Source organism: Mus caroli, unplaced genomic scaffold (genome assembly GCF_978045245.1).
Source record: "Mus caroli unplaced genomic scaffold, Mus_caroli_1 scaffold_3, whole genome shotgun sequence".
Taxonomy (NCBI): Eukaryota; Metazoa; Chordata; class Mammalia; order Rodentia; family Muridae; genus Mus; species Mus caroli.
The window spans coordinates 73,340,236-73,366,881 of NW_028227258.1; the positions used below are offsets into that span (position 1 = coordinate 73,340,236).

Here is a 26,646-nt window from a genome sequence, read left to right on the forward strand (position 1 = left end):
GCCGAGGCGAGAGGATTGCCTTGAATCCAAGGCCAGCCTGGGCTTCACTGCAAGACCTTGTCTCAAAGATAATAAATACTAAAGTAAATAAATAAATTTATAAAACAATTCCTATAGCCCAAGAATCCCATGATTAGAGAGAAAGTGCCTCCTGAGGGCCAGAAGCTGCTGGAGGGGAAGGATGCTTCCCACAACGCCTGCTGCCCACACAACTTCAATTCCCCTTTTCTGTGGGGTCCTGAGACCCTTCTTCTCACCCCGCTTCTCAGGTTGTGGGGCTGCGCATGTCCTGTCCCTGCCGCGTGGCCTAAGCGTAGGGCCTAGAAACAGGAAGCGGAATAAGCCAAAACCAAGAACTGAAACCACTTAACGCCTCTCCAAGAGACAGAGCGTGTACAGGCTGCTGCTCAGAGAACTAAGCCAGGGTGGGCATGAAAATGGGAGGGGCAGGGAGGGGAACAGAGGGGTGGCAAGAGCCAGATGTGCCGTCCAAGCACGGCATATGAATAAGATGCAAACGAGCTTTCTAATGTGTGCATCATTAACAGCCGCTGGAGGCTGAACGGCGCTTCATTTCCAGCCTTGCAATTTTAAGATTTTTAATAAGAGTTTGAGCAGCTGCGTCCATTCATGCCCTCTTCAGTTGAGGTAGTGACAGCCCCTTTTCAGAAACCGTGGTCACTGCCTGGCTGCATGCACCACAGTCCTTGGATCGGGCACTGAGTCAGCACCTCATGCGCTTCAGGTCTTTTCCCTGCTTGAGCGCTCTCTCTCTCTCTCTCTCTCTCTCTTTTCTTTGTTGTTACTGTTTGCTTTGTTTTGTTTTTTAACAATTAAATTTGCAGACAAATGGCTATCGCTGGTGGACATTAGGGTTGCATTGAAAAAAAAATCCCCCTCCCTCAATTCTTGCTTACGTTTCAAGTTTCAAACGTTGCCGCTATGGGAGATGAGGTGAGGGTTCGTAGAGGTTTCCCAACCCACCTTAGAGCTTCTTCCAAATGGCTGAGGAAGAGTTCTGAATAGGAGCCCCCTGGCGGTCAATGAAATAAGTCACTGTCTCCCTAATTCCTCAAGTTCAAAGATATGGAGCTAGAAGTGCCTACAATCTTCTTTTAAAAATATAAAACAGGTGTGGTTGGCTTTGGTACAAAAAAAAAAAACAAAAACAAAAACAAAAACTAAAAACCAAACATTCTGGTCCCTGTAGGTTCTTCCTTCCCCTCCCCCATACATTATGGCCGCCCTAGCCTCTGCTCCATCAACTCCAAGGAGCCAGATTTCCATGGAGGATGACAAGAAAGAAGAGCAGAAAGAGGCTAGGGGGAGTGGGGGAAGGGACATGGTCCTACCCACAGCCCTCCTTAAAGGGGTAGTAGGTTCTGTGGCCACAGATGGGTGTCACTGGGGTGGGTGTTAGGCTGTGTGGCTAAGGCCAAACATATCCCAGTGGTATTAGAGGAGAGGCTCTCCAATACTTATGGCTTGGTTCCCATGTCCCTGGCCCTTTAAATTACTCCCTGCCCGCCCCCTGTAACCATTAAACAATAAATAAATAATTTTTCCTAAGTAGGGGGAGAAGGCATGAAAAGTCGGCATCTGCGGTGTGGCTGTTGGAGGACACCAGGAGTGCAGTGGCCTCTATGTCCCCAAGTCCCTATGGCCCCTAGGTATCCAGGGGTCTCAGGAACTGGTAAGGACAATCAGCAGTTCTTTCAAGGTTTGCCCCCTTTACTAATGTTCTTCAGTGGGGCACCAGGCGGGGGTGGGGGAAGTGTCCCCTTAGCTCTCTGAAGCTGTGGGCTCCCCATCTCGGCTTTCTGTCTCTTCAGGAATGTCCTGCATTCGAGTGAAGTCTGGAAAGTGACAGAGAGGGTAGAGGTGATGCGTGAGCAGGCAGGCTCTCCCATGAGTAGCAGCACAGATTCACACAAAGGCCCCTAAGGGTGAGGGTGGGGCCACCTTGGCCGGATGACCCTCAGGCAATTAAGTCACCATTAGAACAGGAAACTGCCCGGCGTGGTGGCGCACGCCTTTAATCCCAGCACTCGGGAGGCAGAGGCAGGTGGATTTCTGAGTTCGAGGCCAGCCTGGTCTACAAAGTGAGTTCCAGGACAGCCGGGGCTACACAGAGAAACCCTGTCTCAAAAAACCAAAAAAAAAAAAAAAAAAAAAAGAACAGGAAACTCATTCCTTCTAGTTTCCTTACTATAAAGGTGAGGACGGCTTTAAGCTGTCTTGTTTTCAAATGGATTTCTACTACTTGTAAAGGTGGGGAGTCGCCAGCCAATAGGAAACCACCGCTTCTCAAGAGTTCTACCCCACCCCACCCCACCCCACCCCCAGTTTGTCTACTCACAGAGGAGGAAACCCTCCGAGTCTCTCCCAGAATTACCAAACCTCAGGAGCCACTTAGAGTACATTTTGAAGTCACAGTCCTAAGGGCTTGGACGCAGACTCCACGACCACTCCAGGGTCTCACCTCGCGGACTGTGAGGTGGAGACAGGCGGCTACTGACTTCTTCCTCACTACCGGTATCAGGGTCACTGCTGTCCTGCAGTCGATCCTCCGGGCTACCAAGTTCTTGCGCCTCTCGGTCATCAAAGGGTCGGTGGAGGGAACGAACAGTCACAGGCAAATCCAGGCGGTCATGGCCTCGACTGGGCTATGGAAGGAAAACCACCAGTCCAGGGAATGGGCTGTGTGCAGGCACAGGCGGGTGAGGGCAGTAAGACCCTCAGGCCCTAACACACCTTGTCTCGGGGTTCACCAATGACTCCCTCTCAATAGATCCACCACCCACTGAGGTCACCACTCTGATATCCTTAAACACTCTATATCTGCTGGGCTCAGTTGGTCCTTCAGTTGGCCTTCATATGCAATAACTCCACACTCATAATGCCCCACATAGACTAATAGCAGAAATGTTTGTTTGTTGGAAGTGCTGGAGATTTGCACAGGCCCCTGCCACTAAACTTAGCCTTAAGTTTCTTTGCAATTCAACTAGTACTTTTTGTCTGTATGTGTGTGCACTTGTGTATAAAGAAGCCAGAGGTCATGTTAAAACAGTTTCCCCAAGTGTCTGATTAAAGAAAGCAAGCTGTATATAAAAGTGCACAAAGGTCTGGCCAGATGACTGCCTCCCGCTAAGTCAGGGTTTCAGAGAGCAGCCCCTCACTGCCTTTTGAGGTCCTTTTTGTGGGAAAGGGTTTGGGTTGATAGAGAACAACTGTTTAGGGCTGGAGAGATGGCTCAGAGGTTAAGAGCATCCAGAGGTCCTGAGTTCAATTCCCAGCAACCACATGGTGGCTCACAACCATCAATAATGAGATCTGATGCCCTCTTCTGGTATGTCTGAAGACAGCTATAGTGTACTCAAACAAAATAAATAAATCTTTAAAAAAAGAAAGAAAAAGGAAAAAAGAAAACAACTGTTTAGATTGGTATGAACATCTGGACCAAAGATTGGGGCATTTGGGGCTCTCGGCTGCCTGCCAGATAGGTAAGTGCAAGAATACATCTCGTGGAAGGGCAGTCGGCACCTTGTTCAGGAGTTTAGCAAGGCACAAAGGGGTGGGACACCATTATGGGGTTACAAGTTCAGCATAGCTTGAAAAACATGGTGTGCAGGATACATTAGGTTTAGGAAACAAACTTACTTTTGTAAGGGTTGGAGACTTAGTAACAACATATAACAAAGTGGCTCCTTAGCAACAGTGTGGCTCCTTAGCAACAGTGTGGCTCCTTAGCAACAGTGTGGCTCCTGTTGGGTTTCATCGTCAACCTCCAGTGTCATTACTTTTTTTCTTATTTTCTTTTAAAGGCTAATTCACTTTTACTTTATGGGCATTAGGTTTTCCCTGCCTGTATGTGTGTGACATGGTGCCAGATCCCTTGAAACTATATGTGGGTGCTGGGACTTGAACCTGAGTCCTCTGGAAGAACAGTCAGTGCTCTTAGGAGCCATCTCTCCACCCTGAAAGGTGGTCGTGGCTAGAGGCAGCCTGGCTGTTTCTTTTACTTCTTTTTTCTTTTAAATGTTATATGTACTGTTGTTTCGCCTCCATGAATGTATGAGGGTGTTGGAAACCCTAGAACAGGCATTATATACAGTTGTGAGCTGCCATGTGGTTGCTGGGAATTGAACTCAGGTCCTCTGGAAGAGCAGTCAATGCTCTTAACCTCTGAGCCATCTCTCCAGCTCTCCAGCCCCAGATGTCATGTTTTGAGCATGGAGGTGGTGGTGCACCCCTTTAATTCTAGCACACAGGAGGTGGAGGCAGAGTTTGCCTACTCTGTGAGTCTGAGCCTAGAGTAAGTTCCTGGGCAGTCAAGACTACATGGACAAACAACTCCCCCTGCCCCCCTCCCCAAAAAGTCATCCACCTTGCTTTATGACACAGGGTCTCCTATTGGAGCTCACCAAAGAGGCTAGGCTGGTTAGCCAATGAGCTTCGAGGTGAACCTGCATCTGCCTCCCCAGCCTAGGGCTGTGAACATGTCCCATATGATGAGGCTTCTGGGGGATCAAACTCAGGCTCTCGTGTTTACATGGCAAGCCTTTAAGCAACCGATACAAATCTGTTGCCTGCTGTCACTTGGGCTCCAATCCCTGACAGCTAAATGTCCTTCAGGTTCTGCAGGCTCCTACTGTCATGAGTGTCACTACTCCAGGCGGCCTTACCTGGGGGGGATTGAAGCTCAAGTATAGAGCGTCGCCCGCTGGAAGGCTGCGGCGCCGTGGGTCCAGAGGCCTGCGAGCCCAGGGCGCTTCGGCCGGGAGTGGCTCGTTTTGGCCCAAGGCTGCAAGCTGCCGGCGGATCTCTTCAGCCTCCCGCTCCAGCAGGGCCCGGGCTTGCTCGCTCTCTCGGAGCCTGGCCTCCAGGCTGCCAGCTTCAGTTGCCCGCTCTTCCCCGAGCCGCTGGCAGCGCCGCAGCTCTTCTTGCAACAGGGTGTGTTGCCTCTGCAGTAGTGCCAGCTCCGTGGCCTGCTTCTCAGGAGTTACAGAAGCAACCGCAGCCCGGCCAGCTTCACCATCCCGAGAATTGGCTCGGGATAGCTTTTCCCACCGTTCAGGGCCCTCAGGGAACAGGGCTTCCATCAATCTTTCCTGCTGGACCACAACAGCCTGGGGGATGGGATGAAGCCAAAAGGTGCTTCAGAAACCATTTCTCTCCACCTTTCTCTCAATCCCGGGGTCCCAGAGAGCTTGGCTCCAGGGAGTACTTAAGCCTGTTAGGAGGGCTGCCATCTATCTGCATGGACACCTCTGTGGCTTCTCCCTTTCTTCCCCACTCCAGCCCTGGCTCACTGACCTGCAGGCCATGTAGAAGTCCATAGAGATTGATCAATGGCTGTAACACCTCCTGAGGACAGAGGAGAGGATGACGTAGTACCAAGGTTCAAGATGGGGTAAGTACCAGAAGTTAACAACTGGGTGTGGAAACAATGTCTAGAGACAGACTTAAAAGTATCATCCAAACTGGCTACAATTTCGCAGACAGAGAGCCAGCTTCCCTCTACCTCCTCTACCACAGAATTCCCATCTCACCTCCTGTGGTGACCTCAACTGATTTCCATTCCGATCCTACAGAAATGAACAAGAATGGGGAAGTCAGCAGGCACAGACCTGGGGGCCTTCCTCAGCAGCTGTCTACTGAAGATCCACCCAACACACACCATCCAAGTATTTAGGGGGTTCACATTTGGGTAGTGGGGCTTCAGTCAGCCATGTGGCATCCAAGGGACATCAAGGGACAGGCCAGCCAGCTGTGCCCTTTCTTTGGCCACTCCCTGGCTCTCCAAGAACCCACCTTCTGGCTGGAATCCGAGTCTGCTCTACAGAGTTCAATGGAGCCATTGAAGGTTCTGGCCTCTCCATCTGTTGCAGAAACGAGGAGGAGGAGGAGCAGAATATAAGTCTTCGGGGGCCCTGGGACCCCTCCTCCCTGATTAAGCCACTCCCCTCTTGCTTTCATGCCCTATACTCACTGGCAGTGACCCCAGGACAGCTACCGCTGTCAGAGTCCAAGGGTAAGGCTGGTTCTCGGGATGAAGTAGGCAGGTCCACACAAGGGCCCAACAGCAGGTCTTTCAGGCCTTCCACTGAAGGGAAAGAGGAGGAGGTGGGGACAGGAGACAAAACCCAGTGGGGGTCCACCCAACACATACCATCCAAGTATTTAGGGGGTTCACATTTGGGTAGTGGGGCTTCAGTCAGCCATGTGGCATCCAAGGGACATCAAAAATGCTTAAGAGTCAGCTCAGCCTGCCCCAGGGAGAGGCATCCGACAGCAAGCTCAGATCTCTGCCCTTTCCTTCCCAGGAATTAGACCAGGACAAACCCAAACCCTTTATGGGTTGTGGTGCTGAGTAAACAGCCTAGACTCTTCAGCGGCCCTCACCTTCACGGAGGGCATCCTTTAGCAGACGCTCGCCTCGGAGGGACTCAAAGGACTCAAGACGGAAAAGGCCCCTGGGCAGGGCGGGTGGGGGCATTCCAACGAAGCCAGCTTTTAAGGCCTGGAAGTGGACCATCTCGGCAAACAGCTCAACATTCTTCTGTAGCAGCTCCACCAGCGCCTGGTTTTTCTGCTGCAGTTTCGCTGTGGATAGGAACAGGTTGAATGTGGAAGGACCCAAGGACCCAAAGAGCTTGCGAAGGGCTGGCCATGGTCAGCATAGGAGCAGGCCAGGGTCAGTCCAGGGCCAGCAGAGGGGCAGGCCAGGGTCAGTAGAGGGGTAGCCCAGGGTCAGCAGAGGGGTAGGCTCAGGGTCAGCAGAGGGGTAGCCCAGGGTCAGTAGAGGGATACTCAGGGTCAGCAGAGGGGTAGCCCAGGGTAGCAGAGGGATACCCAGGGTCAGCAGAGGGGCAGAACTTAATTTTGGGCTTGAAGCACTCCCCAAAACAAAAAATCTTGTGTGTGTGGTGTAAATCACCATTACTTTTGTTTCTAAAAATCTATGAACAGGGGCTGGAGTTTTGGCTCAGTGGTTAAGAACACTGGCTGCTTTTCCAGAGAACCTGGGTTCAATTTCCAGCAACCACATGGTTGCTCACAAGTGTCCATGTAGCTCCAATTCCAGGGGATCTGGCACCTTGAAACACACATGCAGGCAAAGCACCAAAGTAGATAAACTAAAAGTAAATAAATCTTAAAAAAAAAAAAAAAAGGATGAATAAGGGTTTGAGTTAGCCACCTCATTCTCTCCGTGTTCCTTCCATTAGAGGCTGCTCACTTGAGTGAGCAGAGTAACTTGCAGTCAGACACAGCTATATGGCCTTTGGACTCTTTTTTTTGTTTTCTTATTTTTGTTTTTAAGACAAAGTCTTGTGTAGCTGAGGCTGGCTTCAAACTCCTTACATAGTTGAGGCTATCCTCTGTGGTATTTTGAACAAGATGTTTTCTGTAAGGCACTGGCATTTGAATACTTAGTACCTAGTGGGTGGCTGGGGAGGATTAGGGGGTGGAGCCTTGCTGGAGGAAGTATGTCACTGGGGGCGGGCTTTGGGGGTCTCAAAGGACTCAAACTTCAGCAGCTGTTCCAGGGGTCACGTCTGCCACCTGCTGTTCCCACTATTATGAACCCTAACCCCCTGAAACTGTAAACCCAAATGAAGTCCTTCCTTCTTTGAGTGGCTTTGGTCACGGTGTCTTATCACAGCAATATAAGAGGAATTAAGACAGCCTTGAATGCCTGATCCTATTACTATGGGTCCCAAATGCTGGCATTACAAGTGTACCCCACTGCAGTCTGCTCTCATTAAAAAACTAATTTATTTAAAATTATTTAACCTTTAAAAAATATTTGTTTTTCGAGACAGGGTTTCTCTATGTATAACAGCCCTGGCTGTCCTGAAACTAGATTTGCAGATCATGTTGGTCTTGAACTCACAGAGATCCTTCTGCCTCTGCCTCTCAAGTGCTGGGATTAAAATCGTGGGCCACCAAGCCCAGCGTTAACCTTTATTTTTAATCATATGGGTGTTTTGCCCACATGTATGTCTATGTACCATGTACATCTGTGCAACATATGCAGGCAATGCCCTCAGAGGCCACAAGAGGGCATTAGATGCCCTTGGGACATAGAGATATTACTCTATTTTAACACACACACACACACACACACACACACACACACACACACCCCTATTTGCCCTAATCTTACAAAATGGTAGCATACACTTCACATTGTTTTAAACCTGGCTTTTTTCATTTAACAGTTTATTTTGGGATAGACCTCTATCAGCCCACATGCAGCTTTCATTTTTCATCTAAGATTATTTCATTCTATGTGTATGAGAGTTTTGCCTGCACATAGGTGTGGGCATCACACATGTGCCTGGGGTGACTGAGGTGACCAAGGCCATTAGAGATCCACTACACTGGAGTTACAGACAATTGTGAGTCACCAAGTTGGTGCTGAGAATCACACCTGAGCCTTCCGAATGAGAAACCAGCGCTTTCAACCTGGTTGAAATTTGGTACAAACAAGTGGTGAGCCACCTCTTCAGCACCTCCCATCTTTCTGAGAGCAGCACGGTCTTTTGCGAGGATATGGTGTAAATCAACCCACTCCCTGGATGAGAACTTACTCTTGATCCTCCGGAGATACGCCTTATCCTCTGTCTCGATCAGAGGAAAGTCCTCCCTGGACGGGCACCTACAGAGCAACAGGCAGGTTGGGTGTGTGGAAGACACCAGCGATCAATCAGCTTTTCTCCTCTGCACATGTTCTGCAGGACCCTCCTCTCACCCCTTCGGTGGCCTTCGTCACTCTTTGCACTGATCCTCATCTCGCACTTACCCACTCAGGCTTATAAAAGTTATGAGAAGTCTGCGTCCATCTCTAGCTCTGATCGCTCTGCCGGGAGAGCCATTTTGTCAACTTCTTTGTTCTTGTTTTTGACTTCTGCTCTCCTGCGGGTTGCTGCTCTGACTTAGGTGGTGCCAGGGAGGGACCCAGGTGTCCAGACCACTAGGCAGGAGCTCTGACATTTGAGTTACAGCACTAACTAACTGTGCTGGAGGTTTTTGTTTTGGTTTGGGTTTTCCAGACAGGGTTTCTCCTGTAGTCCTGACTACCTTAGTCTGTAGACTAGGCTGGCTTCAAACTCAAGAGATCCACCTGCCTCTGCCTCCCACGTGCTGAAATTAAAGGCGTGTGCCACCACTGCCGGGCCTGTTGTAGTTTTTGAGACAGGACCTCAGCTCAAGCTGGTCCTATTGCCAGTGATATATGTGTGGCTGGCACTGTGTCATGGCTGACAGGTCTGCCACCACCATCCTGGAGGGGTAGCCGGGTTATCTGGATATAAATTAGAACTTTTCATGTGAACTTTCTGTCTTGACTCATCTTGTCTATCCCCAGCTTCTGCCCCAACCTCTCCTGATGAGTTCAGTCCCCAGGAAGTATGCCGACTAGGACCTGAAGCCATATGTACACGCAGGTACACACTCACAGGCGCTCACTCTGCTGGATGACACGGATCCAGGTAGTCCGGTCGTCTCGGGATGCTGCATGCACCTCATACATTTCAGGCGGTCCAGAACTAATCAGAAACATCCCTTTTGCCTGGTTGGCTATGTCTCTTACGATGAGATTCTGCAAGGATACCACTGAGGGCTTGTCCTGTCAGGGGAAAGGAAGAATTAAGCTGAGGAATCCTAACTGTTAATATCTGGGTTTTTGGTTCTAGAAAACCAAAAGGATTGACGGTGATGCAATACAGGCAAGAACCCAAGCATCGGAACCAGCCAGGACCATTTAGATGTGCACGAGTCCCTCAGTACAGTCTCTCTCTCTTTTCTGTCTCTGTCTCTCCTGAGTCTCTCTATGTAACCTAAACTGGTGTTGAACTCACTACAAAGCCCCAAACAGCCTCAGAGTTCTAACCCTCAGAATCTGCTTTCTCAGCACTGGAGATATAAGCCTGTGCCTGCTTTACTTTTGTTGTTGTTGTTGTTTTGGTTTGGTTTGGTTTGGTTTTTCGAGGCAGAGTTTCTCTGTATAGCCCTGGCTATCTTACTTTTTTTTTTCTTTTTTAAGATTTATTTATTTATTTATTTATTTATTTATTTATTATATGTGAGTACACTGTAGTTGTCTTCAGACACACCAGAAGAGGGCATCAGATCTCATTACGGATGGTTGTGAGCCACCATGTGGTTGCTGGGATTTGAACTCTGGACCTTTGGAAGCGCAGTCAGCGCTCTGAACTGCTGAGCCATCTCACCAGCCTGCTATCTTACTTTCTATGATATAGAATTAACAGCTGTAATAGGCATTTGACTCAGTAAGACTTTCTTGGGCTGGGTAAGAAAAGTGAGGGATAAGAGAACAGAAGAGGGGCTGGTGAGATGGCTCAGCGGGTAAGAGGACTGACTGCGCTTTCAAAGGTCCTGAGTTCAAATCCCAGAAACCACATGGTGGTTCACAAACCGCCCGGCCAACCAGAGGGAGCAGAGGTCCTAAATTCAATTCCCAACAACCATATGAAGGTTCACAACTATCTGTACAGCTACAGTGTGTACTCATATACATAAAATAAATCAATCTTAAAAAAAGAAAAGAAAAAAGAAAAAAAAAGAACAAAAAAAAAAGAACAGAAGAAGGCTCACCAGGGACGTGAAAATGTATTTCTGGTCCTTTTCCTGGAGAAACACAAGCACGTCTGTCATCAGCAGCAACAGGACATCTGGCCAAGACACAGAGTGGGAAAATGGTCAGAACCACAGGCTCAAAGCAACTGTTTGCCCCCTCTTCCGAGGACCAGGCACATCTTCTCAGACTCTGTCTCCCTTTCTTCCCCACAGGTCTCTCTCTTCCCTCCCACTGCATCCTTCATCTTTTCCTGACCTCCAACCTCACCATTCTTTTTTCTTTTTCAATGTTTCAAGACAAGTTTTCTCTGTGTACCCCTGGCTGTCCCAGAACTCAATCTGTAGACCAGGCTGGCCTCCAACTCAGAGATCTGCCTGCCTCTGCCTCCCAAGTGTGGCTACCACTGCCTGGCTCAACCTCCTCATTCATACAACATGGAAATAAGAGGGGAAGAGAGAGTTGCTCATGCTACCAGACAAAACAGCCTCCTGGGCCAGCAAGGAGCACAAAGGAATTCTTGCCTCACCTGTTTCACAATTGTTTTGTTTTGTATTTTAATCATCCAGTTTAGTCAAGTGTGGTGGTCCCAGCACTCACAAGATAAAGGCAGACTGGTTTACAAATCAAGTTCTAGGCCTGCCAGGGTCTACATAGCAAAATATTGTCTAAAAAGAATAAGTAGCCGGGCGGTGGTGGCACACGCCTTTAATCCCAGCACTCGGGAGGCAGAGGCAGGCGGATTTCTGAGTTCGAGGTCAACCTGGTCTACAGAGTGAGTTCCAGGACAGGCAGGGCTACACAGAGAAACCCTGTCTCGAAAAACCAAAAACAAAAAACAAAAAAAGAATAAGTAAAAAAGAAAAAGAAAAAACACAATAAAACCAACAATAATTAAAAAAAAATCTAAATCAGTCAATTCTGATTTTTTGAAGTTTATTTTGTATGTAGAAGTGTTTTTGACTGCATGCGTGTCACAGGCATGTAATCTCCACAGATGCTGAAAGAGGGCGCTGGATCCCCTGGAACTGGAGTTACACAGATGTAAACTGTAAGCTGCCACGTGGGTGCTGAGAACTGAACCCAGAGCCTCTGCAAAAAAAACAGCAAGTACTCCTAACCACTGAGCCATCCCTCCCTCCAGCTCGACTCGGCTTCCTAGACCAGGGTCTTCAGCCTCAGCTCTTGGGTGCCTGAAGTACAAGCCGGACCTGGTTGATCCAAGATTTTTCTAAGTCGTAAGATTTCCAGAACAAGGCAGGTTGTGTTCTTTGCGTTTAAGTTCCATGTCTGGCACCTGACTAGGGCAAGCACCTTTTTAGGTATTCTGACATACTCCTGTCTTTTTGTGAGAGAGAAGGACAAAGTAAGGTTCCTTGAAGGAGAGCAGACCGAAGGCCACCGTCACCCTGACCTCTGACTAATCTCGTCTCCCACCCCAGCCAGCCCGACTTCAGCTGCTCTCTCTTGCTCCACCCTCCGGGCTCTCAGGCTGTCATGGTTCCTGCACTTAGAGGAAGGGAGGAACCAAAGACCAATTCTTTAAGACCTGAATGCCACAGTCAAGAACACACAGTCACCCTTTGCCTGTGGGGATTTTTTTTACTAAACTGTGGACACAGAAGGGGAGGGCTTTCGCTAATCGCTCAGAAACCGAGCTCTCCAGCCTTGCTATTTTTACCCCTCAATGCTTTATATTCTTAGCTGCTGCGTGGGAGGGATGGGAAGGAGAGAGAGGGATGGAGGAGAGAGCCTAGTAAGGACTTACAGGACTCAGGCCCTAGGGGTAGGAATTTCACAGCATAGATGCGATTCTGTATGAGTTCTGGCTTCAGGTACCCCCATCCTTCACCTCTAAAGCTGAGGTTTAGAGGTGCTATTTTCTTGTCCTGATTTAGGGGCAAGGACTTTAACTGCAGATAAATTCTGAAAGGTGAGCCTGGGATAGTGCACTCTGACACCCCCTGCCCCCCACCCCAACACAGCCCTGAAGCCCAGTCGCTCTTCTCCAGTCTCTCAGTCCTTCCTGATGTTCAATTCTCATTCTGGGTCTCCAAGATGCATTTTTGTTAGGATTCTGGCTGGAGTTTACACCTCTGCAGCAATAGGTTTTGCCTCTGACTCTTCCCCTTGCAAGGCCAAAGGCTGTAAAAATAGTCCCTAAGGGTGACTGCAACTCACAGAGAATATCTAACTCTGACGTCCACTGGGAGGACCACTGACCTTTGAAGCGGCCTGTGGCTGTCTTCCAGAGCAGGCAGCCTTCATGGATAAGTTTTCTCCGTAAAAGTTCATCTCGGCCGAAGGGGCCCTTGCCAGGTACGGGGGTCTGAGCCCGGGGATCCATTCGGTTGTAAATCTCCTGCAGGCGGGCCTCTTTCTCCAGCTCGTGCACATCCTGGTCCACATTGGACAACAACTCCTTCACTAGCCCTAGGGCTGACGCCAAGTCTTGGTACTCTTCTTCAACCCCTGGTCCAGCATGAGAGAGAGTTCAACCAGTGCCACCCAAACCCAATTCTACCTGAGACTGCTCACCGCTCCCCACCAACCCTTCTGAGGCCCCTGGATACACCCAGGCAGGCCCCGCCCCCATGCTCTTCCTCACCATGGGAATTCTGCAGGATGCGGTTGATGAGCACAGGGTATTTGGTGATCCGCTGAGTCACCAGGAGAATGCATTCCTGAACTCCATGCCGCTTCAACACAGCTGAGCGGGTCATTTTCTGTAAGGGAAGATCAAAGACTAAGGGGACAAAAAGGTTGGAGCCCAGGCTCTGAAGCTGGCCTACCCTGGCATCCGCCCCATGTTGGCCTAGGCACAGCTTCTGGGAAATGAGTAAGAGAATGTCACAGATCTGTGGTGACGAGCAAACCAATGATGGTATGAAAACCAGACCAACATCCTCTTGCCCAGTGAGAGGTGGCCGTTGATCTAAGAGTGAGAGGGGGTGTAGTGTCACATGCCTTTAATAGCAGTGCAGGAAGGCAGGTTTTGAGTTTTGAGGCCAGCCACATCTATATAGTGAGTTCCATGACAGCCAGGGCGGCATAGAGAGGCCGTGTCTCAACAAATGAAAGATCTAGGAGCGCAGTCCACAAAAGTCTCGAGGGGCTGCCCTGTATAAACTCACAGCTCCCATACGCTACCCTGGGGATGGGAAAGTTTGGGTTTGAGCCGTGAGAAGCCTGGGCTTGGCCTTGGAGGTCCTTGCTCACCCGGATGAACTGTTGGAAGCGTTTGTCTCGAGCATACAGCTCCTTATAGAGCTTTAAGGCCTTGGTGTGGCGGCTGCAGAACTCTGAGTAGGTCTTGCGCATCTGCTCGGCATTGGAACCTGAGAACTGGAAGTCGGGAGAGCAGACTAGGTGAGCACTTCCTACAGAGCCACACCTCAGCCCTCAGCACACCTCTGGCCTTCAGTTAGGCTGCTTCCTCCTCTCCAGTTGTCCCCTGCTTGGCTTCCCTGATCACCAGAATTTGGCTGGAGCTAAGAACTGTTTAGTCCTAGGCCAGTAAGATGGCCCTTACTAGCAAGCCTGGCAACCTGAATTCAAATCCTGGGACTCACATGATGGGGAAGAACCAACTCCCAGGACTGCCTCCTGACCTCCACACGCTCACGTGCATTCATGAACGGGCTCAAGTGTGTCTTCTCCTACCTGGCTGATGAGCAAGTCACCCAAACGATGGATGACAAAGTTCCGGGTGCTGCCTGGACTTAGAGCCTGGCGCCGCCGTTCCAGAAGCTGATTAAGGAAACGTGTGTGAATGTCACTGAGCTCATCTACGCAGGGGAACAGGCCCTGGACCACTTCTGGCTCCATCTGCAACTCTTCCAGCATCCCAGTGCGAAAGAGGCGGGTCATAATCTTCAAGGTTCTCACATGGTGCAGCTCTGTCTGGATCAGCTCTACGGGACAAAGGGACATTTGTCCCTGCCGTACTCTACCTCGGGCACAACTCATGGGGCCCTATGTGGATCTCTTCCAAGTTAATGCTTGTGTGGCTGTCGTCTCAGACCACTTCCTTGTCATTTCAAGCAGTAGACTCTTTTAGGGCAAGAGTCCTGTGTGTTAGCGGTGTAGGTTTCCCAGTTCCCGGAACAGTGTTGGCCATGGGAGAGGCAGAATGAAGACTGAGGACTGACTTGAGCAAGAGATAGGAGTAGGGCTTTGGGAGCTGGGTGCAGTGGTCTGTACTCAGAATCTCAGAACTCTGGAGGCTGCGGCAGGCGGACCGAGAGTTTGAGACCAGCCTGGCCTACAGGGTGAGACTCTTATCTCTTAAATATAAAATTACAAAATTGTCAACGGCGCCGGGCAGTGGTGGCGCATGCTCTTAATCCCAGCACTTGAGAGGCAGAGGCAGGTGGATTTCTGAGTTCGAGGCCAGCCTGGTCTACAAAGTGAGTTCCAGGACAGCCAGGGCTATACAGAGAAACCCTGTCTCTAAAAACCAAACCAAACCAAACCAAACCAAAACCAAAACCAAACAAACAAAAATTGCCAACGGCACCAAGAAGTAGGTGTAGGTGTACAGGGACAAGTTGGTACTAGCCGGGGACATGGAGGCCAAGGATGGGATAAGGGTGTCCCAACAGGTAGGTGGCAGGGAGAAGACTCAGGTAAGCAAAGCCTGGTTTAAAAGAAAGGGGCCGCCGGGCGTGGTGGCGCACGCCTTTAGTCCCAGCACTCGGGAGGCAGAGGCAGGCGGATTTCTGAGTTCGAGGCCAGCCTGGTCTATAAAGTGAGTTCCAGGACAGCCAGGGCTATACAGAGAAACCCTGTCTCCAAAATAAATAAATAAATAAATAAATAAATAAATAAATAAATAAATAAATAAATGAAAGAAAGGGGCCGGGGGACCAAAGTGGCCTTAGCATACCGTAGATGACATCTTGCTTCTTCATCACTTCCTTTTTGTGCTGCTGCAGGAAGCTGCTGTCCACGGCAAGGCTCCAAGAATCCGCCTCGAAGTCCTTCTCATCCATCTCAAAGTCGCTCATCAGCTCGTTGTAGAACACCTCTACACCTGCGTGTGCATCAGTGCCGCTGGCACCTCAGAGCCTAGCTCTCCCGTCCCTACATCCTCTTCCTTCCCATCCCAGGCTTCTCACACCACCGTCTTGCCAACACCCTTCTCCCCAGGGCCAGGTCTGCTCACCTTCATCAATAAGGGATTCCACGGACAGGGTTCGGTTCCGCATGTTGAGGGAGTCTGTGGACTGGGAGAGGATCTGACGCAGCCCCAGAGGAGACTCATCATTGAAATGTCTGAAGGAAGTGGAGGCCGTCTGCATCACCCCAACTCGGGCAGGAGGTCCCTTCCCAGGTTGGGACCCAAGCTTGGGCTCCTAGGGATAGCTACTCTGTGCTGGAACTTATCTTTCTCGTATCTGTCTCCAGCTCTGAACTCAAGGGAAAGACATAGCGCTCTCATGGGCTTCGTACTCTCTCCTGCCAGACCCCCTCTGCCCCAAACAGAAGCTCACCCAGCAATGTTGGTAGTGGAAACACTTTTGGCCAAAGACAAAGAGGAGAGGCCCCGCCGAGAACCCAGGAGGGACTGCCGGAAGCTGTCGGAAGGGTAAATGGCAGACGTTGGCCGCTCTCTGGTGGTTGCTGTAAGGAAGGAGGCCAAGCAGGAGAAAGCTTAATTCCCTGGCTCTTTGCTCTCCCAGGCTCCTCACGGGAAACCATGGGGTACTGTCTGGCCTGTCCTCAGCTCCCTAAGAGGCAAAGAAAATTGGCAAGGCCCATCAAGGTAATGCTACTGTCCACTGTGCAAGCCACCACCATGAATTAAGAGCCTGTTCTTATATGTTCTTCCCACCCCCACCCCACCCCAGCCAAGTCTATAAGGAAACTGAAGGCTGGAAAGGTGAGAACTGTCTACAGTGATCCAAGCTGGGGAGAAGGAACCTGGGTACCACGCTTTCCCGAACTGACAGTGGACAGTCAGTCCCCAAATGAAGTATAGATAACCGGCTATCGTAACAGGATGTGGCAAGGCTCGAGGAACCTGCCATCCTTGTCCCTCATCCCTATGTGGACTAGCCTGTCTACATACTAAGCCCCAGAATAAGGACCATCCTTTATGGCACTCCCTCCCAAGGCACTTCCAAAAGGAGCTTTGTGTGTCTGGGTGTGACCTCAGGGGGGCAGCAGAGCCCGTGGGCTCAGTGGCTTGGTGGCCCTGTGAACTCACTCTTACTTCGAAGGGAGACAGACTGCAAGGCAGTGTTGTTCCTCAGCAGTGCAGCTTTCTGTTGCTGTGACACAGAGCAGAAGAGAGACACCACAAACAGCTGTCACCCAAAGACTGCCCTGTCACACACCCAGAGCAAGCCAGAACCTGGCATCCGCCCTCTTGGGAGAAAGTTGACCCCGCAGTTAAGGACATCGGGATAGGTAAACTGTGTGGCAGGGCTGTGTTTACACAGGCCGAGGGTCTGGGATGCCCCACGGCAAGGAGAGGAACACAGGGTGAGGGATGGGTGGAAAGGCCCGCAGGAATGGCACTGCCCTCCCCCGACAGCCCTCTGCCCACCCTGCCATCTAGCTCACCTTCTGCTTGACCTTGGTACAGTTGGCCAGGGTGTCTTTACAGCGGTTGTGGATGGTCACATTACATGCTGGCAGGGTGGGGGTAGAGAGGGTAAAGGGAGGGCTGGGGTGGTACTGGGGGTGACACACCCACATGTAAACACCCAACTCCCCAGGCCATATAGCTTGCAGACACTCTTCCAGCCTCCCAGAGTTGTTGGTCATTATCACACGTTTCCCCCCTCGCCCCCTCCCTTCCTTCAAGCAGGTATTGAAGTGAGAGGGGTCTGGTGTGGACCATCCAGGAGGTTGGGAAATCCTACAGCCCGGAGGACCAGAGGGAAGAAAGGTGTGTCTGCTGCTTGGGAAGAGCAAAGAGCACAAAGGAGATGACACTGCAGATGATCACGGGGGCTCCCAAGACCAGAAGCTGACAGAGAGCCAGAACTCACAGTGGTCCCCGAGGAAAGCTCCCCATTCACTTCACAGATGAAGAATCCCCTCTGAACGCTGCTTGCTTACCTAGGTCACCCAGCTACACTTCGATGTGCTCAGATCTAAAAGCCATACTCCTCCATGGATATGCCAGAGGCTTCTGCCTACTGCTTCAAAGTCTGGACCAGTGGCCCTTCCCTTTCCCATCTTGGCAGCCTTCTGCATTAACTCCATTCTGGGGGCCTTTTCTCTTGTAGGCCTGGGAAGTTCTGTTCCCCAGTAAGGCAAACTACAGCTCCCACACTCCATCTGCTTCCCCCCCCATCCCCCACCCCACCTCTCCATCAAGTAGGAAAGGAAAAAGGAGTAGCTGAACTAGCTGAGCCTGCACTCAGGACCATGGCTGTTCCCTTCCTGACAGGCCCTCAGCTCTACAGCTCCCCCCACCCCACCCCCAAACACCACAGGAAACTCTGCTAACTCGGGCAGACAATGCCCAACACCACGCTCACTTCCACAAATACAAGGCACATAGGGTGGGGCAGAAGGGGCCGACAGAAGCCAGGCTGTGGCAGTGCCCACCCCCTGGAGCTCCTTTCCCCTACCCACAACACCTAGTGTCTCTGAATCGAGCCCCCGCTTTCCACCTGCTCTCAAAATAGTGCTACCCACCTCCCCAGTTCCCCTGGCAACAAGCTTCCGGATTGAGTATTTTGCCAGGTCTCTAGAGGGATCTAGATTGGGGTTACCTCCTCATCCTTTTGGCTCTAGATCAAGTGGTAAAGAAGTGGGGGGGGGGAGGCCTCTCTGGTTCTTTTTGAGGGGGGTAGGCCTCCCTGGTTCTATCTGGGGTTCCTTTCCAACATCCCAAAGGGATTAGGAGGCTAGAGTGGCCTTGTGTTGGTCAGCATCAAGGTACAACACTCCAAGGAAGGCATGGGGGGTGGGGGTGGGGCAGGGCGGAGCTAGAGCCCTCTGCACTGGTATCCTAAGGAGGTCTGAATTCCTCTGTCTCCTTCCTGGGACAGGATAAAGGTTAGACATGGGCAAGATTAGGAGTTTTGAGCCCTTCCCTCCTTCATTCAGGTCTCTGCTAAATTTCTTTATCAGGGATAAAGAAATAGATAATCCCAGCCTGTCCTTGAATCTGCAGGCTTCTTTTCCCTCACATGCAACAGAAAGACAGGGGCAAGGAGTCCTCGAGTCTAAGCTGTCCAGGGAGATGGGCAGAGGCAGCTGCAGGCTGGCAGCTTCCCTCCGCTCCCTACTCCTCTCCCACCCTGCATTATAACACACATTCCTGCTCATTCTCCAGGCAGTTCTCCGAACTGTCAGCAGCTGTTCAAGGAGCGAGGGGGATACCCAAGCCAGCGACAGCTGCACGGAGAGTAACAACAGCCTCTGTCACCCCACACCCAAGAGACCAACCAGCTTATGCCACATTCCAATAGCCACCACCCAGTGTGGGCAAGGGTGGCAGGAGACCAAGCACCTGAGCATGACACTTGAGCCCAGCTGGGATCCGGAAAATAGAGTCCTTTAAAGGATCCAGGGTGGGAAGGACAGACGGACAGGAGAACTAGAGGTCGATGGCAACTGAGGCTAGGTCACCTTTGGGACCAAAAACTTACTAGGACAAATGAGGGCTTCCTTGGCTGTGATGCTCTTGTTACAGGCATAGCACATGGTCATGCCGGAGACAGAGATGGTGGTGAAGAGGTGGCCGTTGGTATAGCGGGCATCTTTAGCTTCCTTCATCTTCTCCTTTTCCCGGGTCTGTGGAAAGATTGAGAGACAGAAGTGAGGTCAGAAGACACTCAGTCAGGTACCTGGTGTCCAGAGAAACAGCAGAGGCATGGGAGAAATGCCTGCCTAGAGAGGCTGAAAGTGACACCAAGTGCTAAAGCATAACCGACTATGCACAGGTGTCTGAGGTGGCTGTCCAGGCATGACCAGGCCCTGGGCAGTCAGTCCCTGAGGCTTCGAGGCCTCTGACCTACCTGACCCCGGCGACTGGGCTGCCTCCTGTTCCCACTCATCTCCCTAGCTCTAGAGCTCTGCGTCCTCACTCTACCTTCCAGCCTTAGCTCTGCTCGCCCCCGGGCTGCTGTACGCTTTCTCTGTGCTGGGGGAAGATGCGCAGAGAGAGGGGAGGACCAGTGAAGCAGAGGGTGCCAGCTCACCAGCGCTTTCCAATCTATGGGAGTTAGCTCCTCTCATAACCATGACAACGGGTGTTGGAGCTGCTGTCTTCAGAGCAGTCATGGGGGAGCAGAGATGGCAAAGCAGGAGATTCCCCTATTAGATTGGCTGGGGGTGGGGGCCAGGATGCCTCTTCAGACACCATCAACTCAGAGGCCAGGATCCTAACCCTCTAACTCTTCTACTTACACTCAGTCAAAGCCCAAAAGAGATCCCTCACTAGCAGTGTGTGTGTGTGTGTGTGTGTGTGTGTGTGTGTGTGTGTGTGTGTGTGCAGCACTCTTGAGTACCCTCTTACCCCAAGTCTATGTTTACCTTTGCCTTTAAGCTTCCCCTACCTCCTCCAGCTTCTGTCAGAGTCCTTGACTTCTTTTCTGTTCCTCCCCAAGCTCCAAGAGCCAGAAAAAGGTGAAAAGACAATGTCAGCTGTGGTAGCCCATGCCTGTTAACTCCTGACTAAGACAGGAAGACTAAGACTATTGCAGCAAGCCTGGGCTATTGAACAACTGTCTCAAAACAACAACAACAACAACAACATGCATGTACATGCGCACACACTCGTGCACAAACAGCACTGAGGTGGAGGCAGGAAGCTTGGGAGCTCAAGGACATCCTTGGCTATATAGTGATATGAGGCCCAATCTCAAAACACACACTCGTGCACAAACAGCACTGAGGTGGAGGCAGGAAGCTTGGGAGCTCAAGGACATCCTTGGCTATATAGTGATATGAGGCCCAATCTCAAAACACCACCACTACGATCAAAAATCAAAACAAAACACAAAGCAAACAAACAGGTTAGAAGAGAGCTTAAGGACTGGAGAGATGGCTCAGCGATTAAGAACACTGACTGATCTTCCAGAGGTTCTGAGTTCAAATCCCAGCAACCACATGGTGGCTCACAACCATCTGTACTGGGGATCTGATGCCCTCTTCTGGTATGCCTGAAGACAGCAACAGTGTACTCACATAAATTAAATAAATACATACATGCATACATGCATACATACATACATACATACATACATCTTTTAAAAAGAAAAGAAAAGAAAAGAAAAGAAAAGAAAAGAAAAGAAAAGAAAAGAAAAGAAAAGAAGAGAAAAGAAAAGAAGAGAGCTTAAAAGAAAAGCAAAGGCACCCAATGATCCCGGTCGATTCCCAGGTCCCACACGGCAGAAGAACAGAACTAACACCCACATCCAAACCATGGCACGGAACCAGTAAGTCAGAAAAGGCAGGATAAATGGAACAGTGGGGCACGGCTTTAATCCCAGGACGAGGGGAGGAGAGGCAGGCCGATCTCTGAGTCTGAGGCCACCCTAGCCTACATAGCAAATTCCAAGCCAGTCAGAGCATCACAGTGAGACCCTGTATCTAAAGTAATTAGTTAAGTTAATTAAAGATGTTAGAGGACCAGCCAGGCAGGAGTAAAGCTCGTCTTTAAACCTAGCATTTGGGTGGCAGAGTCGCACAGATCTCAGACTTCAAGGGCAGCCTGGTCTACATAGTAAGTTCCAGGACAGGACAGCCAGAGCTACACAGAGAAACCTTATCTCTAAGGGGGAAAAAATGTTAGGAGACAAGGACATCAGTCAGGTGACTGGGGCTGAGAGTAGGAGCACCAAGTTGAGGACACTGGCTGGGACCCTAGGACAAAAAGTCACAATTCAGTGAAAAACATTCAGCCTGGGCCTGGATGAGCAGTCCTGCCCACGCCACTACCCACACTGGTAGCTAGAAGGGAGGATGGGAAAAGGGGAAGCAGAAAGGTGCTGAGTCAACTGTCCAGGGGCCAGAGAGCAGCGGACCACAGAGCCCTGGGCCTTGGGGTGGCCAGAGAGCAATGGACCAGAGAGCCCTGGGCCTTGGGGTGGCCTGAGGATGATGGAGCCCCAGTGCCTGGAGGCGGCCAGAGGATGATGGAACCCAGTGGTCTAGACAGAGATGACCTCCTTATGTCCCCCCGTCACGCTTTACCACCTCCGCCATAAATTTTTCCTTTCTCCCCTACTGTACTGTTGGGGTTTCATTTGGTAACTTTTGTTTTATTTTGTTTTAAGTCAGGGTCTCACTATGAAGCCCTGTCTAGCCTTGAACTAAAGGTAATCCTCCTGCCTCAGCCACCAAAGTTCAAGACTTGCAGGCGTGCAAGTCAGGGCTCTTCTTTTCATCTGACCTGCTCTCTTCTCTCCTTATCTTGGTCCTCTCTCCTGTCCGTCCCCCCACCCACCCACCCCACCCCCGCTCTTGCCACAGACACTCCTCCATACACTGCACTGTCTCTCTCAGCCATGCATCTACTCCTCTAAGGGATGATCCCCCTGGCTCCTCCTCTGAGGGACACTCCTCCTGCAGACTCTAGTATGGGCCATTTCAGCATTCCCTGCTCTAGTGGCTCCTACCTACCTGAATCGCTAGGAAAGTCTTCCACTGCTTGGCACTCCAGCTGCCTTGTGGGAACTCTTTAATTGTTTGTTTTTGTTTTTAAGATCAAAGTCACCTCAAATTCACCTCCTTGGACTTCAAAGGCCAAGCCTAAATATCCCTTGCCACATGCTCGCACGCTCTCTCTCTCTCTCCCCCCTCTCTCTCTCTCTCTCTCTCTCTCTCTCTCTCTCTCTCTCTCTCTCTCTCTCTCTCGCACGCTCTCTCTCTCTCCTCTCTCTCTCTCCTTCTCTCCCTCTCTCTCCACCTCTCTGCCCTCCCACGCTTCTCTAGGACACACCAATCTAGAGTATGAATATTTATGACAAATTTAAATAAAAACAAACAAGCAAGTAAAAGGAGACTAGCAGTCACCAGAACACGCACCTGGCAAGGGCCACTCCAGAAAGAACAGTGTGCTTGCAGACATATTCTAAAGCTGTGATAGGTTCCTACCGCACAGCTCTCTGTACTACCTGCCTGGACAATTCTGTTGGGAGTGGCCAAGAGACTGGGACCAGAAAGGGCTCTGATAGCCCTTTCCCTCCTTGCACCACTGCCCACACAGACCCAGCTTCTCTAGTCCTTGCCTTTCACCTACCAAAACTCACCCTCTCTCCAAGTGACCCCTGCTCTAGGTGGGCAAGCAGAGGGCAGCAGCCGCAGCAGCAACAGCACATCCCAGCACCAGCGATCCGGCCCTGGCACGGCCTAGCACTATTGTCCCAGAGATGGCTGGACTGAGCCCGTCCCAGGGCTCAAGCTGTGGAGAATGGAATAACATGGGAACTGCTTACTGGGAGGGGGTGGGTGGGCTGGATCGATTCACTGTCTCCCCTTTACACATAGCACGCAGAACAGCTCTTCACCTCCTCCATGTCACAGTATGTCCAGGAGAAGAAGCAATCGTAGCTAGGGATGGTGTACACCCTAGGAAGCCCAGACACTGGCAAGGCTGAGGTAGGAGCATGGTCAGTTCAAAGCCAACCTGGGCAACTTAGTAAGACACAATCTTAAAAGAGTATGTCTAAAAAGGACAGGGGATGTTGCTCAGGGTTCAAGGGTCTAATAGATATGAAGCACTGGATTTAATCCTAGCACCACAGAGGCAAGAAAAACCAGTCTTTCCTCAGTCCAAACATCCACCTCAGGGCTCAGGGCCCTTTCTGCTTGACCCAACCCTCTGCTGTCCAGCTCTGAATGTCCTCCTGCTTCTTCTTCAAAGATCTCGGAAGTCTTCCCTGCTCACGGGCACTATCCAGGCTAATGTTACACGTGGGGTTACCTGACTATCAAACTGAACAAGCTTGGGTGTTTTGGCATGCTCCTGTAGCGCCAGCACTTGGCGAGATGAGGGGCAAAAGGATCAGGAGTTCAAGGCCAACTTTCCTCCTGAAACCCAAAAGCCTTACCCATGTACAGCGGGCACCCAGTGTGTGCTGGGGAAGGGAGGTAAAAAAGCAAGGAACGGGGCTGGAGAGATGGCTCAGCGGTCGAAGAGTACTGACTGCTTTTCCAGAGGTCCTGAGTTCAAGTCCCAGCAATCATATAGTGGCTCACAACCATCCATAATGGGATCTGATGCCCTCATCTGGTGTGTCTGAAGAGAGTGACACTGTACTCACATATATAAAATAAATAAATAAATCTTTTTTTAAAGAAAGAAAGAAAGAAAGAAAGAAAGAAAGAAAGAAAGAAAGAAAGAAAGAAAGAAAGGGAAGGAAAGACAGAGTCTCCTGTAGTACTCCTGCTCTGGGGACACCCTTTACTGCCTGTGAGAACCATAGGAACTTTTGTGCCCTTTCCAGTCCTTCCTTTCCCTCTTCCTGGAGCACTCCCAAGCTGGATCTCCTACTCCCTCTGACTGAGTCCTTCCCTGGGGGGTCAGAATGTTAACTCAAAACCTCCTTCCATTTTCACACCAAGTCTTGGCCACTGTGGGGAGACAAGTTCTCCCCATCTTGTGCCCTAGGCTAAGAGAAAACAATGATTCACAGAAAGGCAAACCCAGGCTCTGGCTTCCCGGGCTCCTCAGGGTGAGTCAGTGCTGCTCTCCCAGTTCTCACCTCCCTCCTCTCTCCACACCAGGGCTTCTGGGAGATCTGTGTGGTGTTCACAATCACCACTGATTGTGAGAGACTGGCCTCAGCCTCTTCCTTCAGACTCTTGAAGGAGCCCACTGGGACTAAAAGCCCGTGGCTCCACCCTGGACAGCTGAGACTCAGGGTCACTGGTTGTTAAGGGGAAGAAGGGCTGTGGTTGAGCAGTGTGGAGCTTGCAAACTTGGTTTCAATTCCACAAGGGGAAATCTATGAGCTGGAGAGCGAGGAGAGACAAGATTCCTGATGCAAGAGTCCAGGAGGAGGACTTTGGATGGTCTGTGCGAGGCCCTGCTCCTTCAGACACCCCAGAGAAGGAAATGGGGAGACTGGATGCTGAGAGAAGGTAGCCAGATGCAGACAGTAAAGCCCCAGACAGAAACAAAAGAGAAGGCCATCTCGGAATACACAAAGGCACTTAGAAAACCTCTGCTTAATGAAGGATGGTAAACCACTGGACAGGGGACTGGGCAGCATCCTGGTGATGTGGGAGAAGGGCACGTAAGTCATAGGCAATAAAATCCAGCTAGAGACTCTGAGACCCAGTTTCCCTGGACCCCAGCCTGCTCCCCACCCAGCCACACCTGTCGGGCCAAGAGGGAGAAGGCAAGAAAAACGCAGACAGACGGGCATTTGTGCAGGCAAACAATAGCTGTGCCAGACTCCCTGCCCTCCTGGCACAAGGCAGGCCAGCTGAGTTGGGAGGGGGTAGCTGCCGTCTGCAGCCCTGCCCCCACCTCCCTCAGGAGACACAAACAAACCCAGAAGGGTCCAGCCAGCACTTCTCAGCCATTTCTCCACCAGCTCCAGAAACCACCACGACCAATTAATTCACTCAAAGCCTACATCCTACATCAACACAGAGGCTGAACTTTAAAATGGGAACTACTTCCTTACGTCCACTCAGCTTGGTAAGCACGAATTTTCAAAGATCCCCCCTGAGCATCTATGACGGAGAGACACACCCCCCAATACAAGAAGCATGGGACAATACTTGGGGATCACAGTTTGATCTGTGCCCTCCCTGACAGAAGATCACAGCTTTGGTACCAGAAACCAGACAGACCCTCCTTCACCTTCTCTGGTGCCCCTGGGTGTTTGAGGTGCTGCACAACTATCTTGCAGCCCCTAGGTGACCTCTCTAAGTCTTAGCTCCCTGGGCCCAGCTTTGCCGCTTTCTCCTCACCCAGTGCTTTGCTGAACACCCATGACCCTTACGGGCTTTTTGGATGCCCTCCAGACTTCAGCTTCCTCAAGGACCCAACTCCTCCAGTCTCCCAAACTGTCAGGATTCTTCTTTCCCTCCAGGGCTCCCCCCTCCCCAGCCCTGCCCTCCTGGCCCTGCAAACAAAGCCAGCCACCTCTCTGGAACTCAGAACAAAGGCAGCCCGCTCTCCCCGCTCCCCATCACACACAGGGTTCAGGAAGACCCATGGTGCTCCTGGCTTTGTTCTGTGGGCCAAGACTGTTAGGGCTCAGGAAAGTAGGGTGGAGAGATAAGGGGGCCTAAAGATGGAAAGAGCAGCTTTGAGGCTTGAGGAGGTAGGAAGTAGGGCAGAGAGAACTGAGGGGGCGGAGAACAGAAGACAGCCTGGAAGAACAGAAACAATGCAGAGAAAAGGGAAGCAAGCGTGGAGGGGCGGAAGGAGGGATCCTATGCAGATCCTATGCCGGGAAGGAGAAAGGGGCAGGTTACACTTGAATTCTTCCCTCTGAGAAGATATCTCAAAGTAAGGAAAGAGGTGGGGGAGGGCAGCGGATCTCTGGGTTGACTTTTCTCCCTCCCTCTTAGGTATCGGGGAAGACCACGTTCCTCAAATAATCTCATTTCCAGTGGGCCCCTCGACTTCCCACCACAGTATAAAAAGAAAGGAGACAGCTGGTGCGCTGGGGGGTGGGGGTGGAGAGGGAGATCCAGGGTTCGTGGCTAGGAACCAACTCCCCCACTTCAGTAACCACAGCTTTCCGGAGGTGTCCCTCCCCTTCCGACCAGCTCAAACTGACAACCTCCCTCCTTCCCCTGGTCTCTCTGCCCTCTCAGAACCACTCACTGGTCTCTGGGAGACCAGTCAGATTCACCAATCCCTCCTCCATAGCATAGTCACAAGATAAAAAAGCCAGGCGTCTGGATCTCCAGTTACTGTGTTATGGAAAAAGAAAAAAAGAAAAACAGGGGATGAGATGCCAGGTGTCTGGATTAGAGAAAGGCCCCCTGAGGATGTCTTCGTACAGCCCCACAGGTCTGCCTCTCCTCGCTCCCCCCCCCCCCAGTGGCTTTCCTTTTTAGGGTGGAACCAAATTTCCGTGCTTTCAAAAAGTTCCCCCCACCCACCC

At 51.0% G+C, this 26,646-nt stretch overlaps 1 protein-coding gene across 11 annotated transcripts in view; it reads right to left on the reverse strand.

Annotated features, from left to right (window-relative positions):
* Positions 1 to 582: 582 nt before the first annotated feature.
* The window catches only part of Arhgef2 (Rho/Rac guanine nucleotide exchange factor 2), a 57,424-nt gene continuing 31,360 nt past the window's right edge, over positions 583 to 26,646 (reverse strand). For 7 of the 11 annotated variants that reach the window (XM_085835754.1, XM_021157806.3, XM_085835756.1 and 4 more), the window contains 21 exons: positions 19,219 to 19,363; positions 17,174 to 17,241; positions 16,815 to 16,878; positions 16,099 to 16,228; positions 15,771 to 15,880; positions 15,492 to 15,638; positions 14,267 to 14,517; positions 13,823 to 13,948; positions 13,212 to 13,329; positions 12,827 to 13,075; positions 10,624 to 10,700; positions 9,465 to 9,634; positions 8,598 to 8,665; positions 6,406 to 6,606; positions 5,993 to 6,106; positions 5,815 to 5,882; positions 5,553 to 5,588; positions 5,317 to 5,367; positions 4,686 to 5,129; positions 2,483 to 2,666; positions 583 to 1,856 (listed from right to left, as the gene is read on the reverse strand). In XM_085835754.1, the coding sequence (XP_085691880.1) occupies positions 1,783 to 1,856; positions 2,483 to 2,666; positions 4,686 to 5,129; positions 5,317 to 5,367; positions 5,553 to 5,588; positions 5,815 to 5,882; positions 5,993 to 6,106; positions 6,406 to 6,606; positions 8,598 to 8,665; positions 9,465 to 9,634; positions 10,624 to 10,700; positions 12,827 to 13,075; positions 13,212 to 13,329; positions 13,823 to 13,948; positions 14,267 to 14,517; positions 15,492 to 15,638; positions 15,771 to 15,880; positions 16,099 to 16,228; positions 16,815 to 16,878; positions 17,174 to 17,241; positions 19,219 to 19,363 (2,895 nt within the window). In that variant the 3' untranslated portion in view covers positions 583 to 1,782. Of the gene's footprint in view, positions 1,857 to 2,482; positions 2,667 to 4,685; positions 5,130 to 5,316; positions 5,368 to 5,552; positions 5,589 to 5,814; positions 5,883 to 5,992; positions 6,107 to 6,405; positions 6,607 to 8,597; positions 8,666 to 9,464; positions 9,635 to 10,623; positions 10,701 to 12,826; positions 13,076 to 13,211; positions 13,330 to 13,822; positions 13,949 to 14,266; positions 14,518 to 15,491; positions 15,639 to 15,770; positions 15,881 to 16,098; positions 16,229 to 16,814; positions 16,879 to 17,173; positions 17,242 to 19,218; positions 19,364 to 19,587; positions 19,814 to 26,646 lie in introns of those variants that run through there. The other 4 variants (XM_085835755.1, XM_085835758.1, XM_085835759.1 and 1 more) reach the window with 3 other exon arrangements.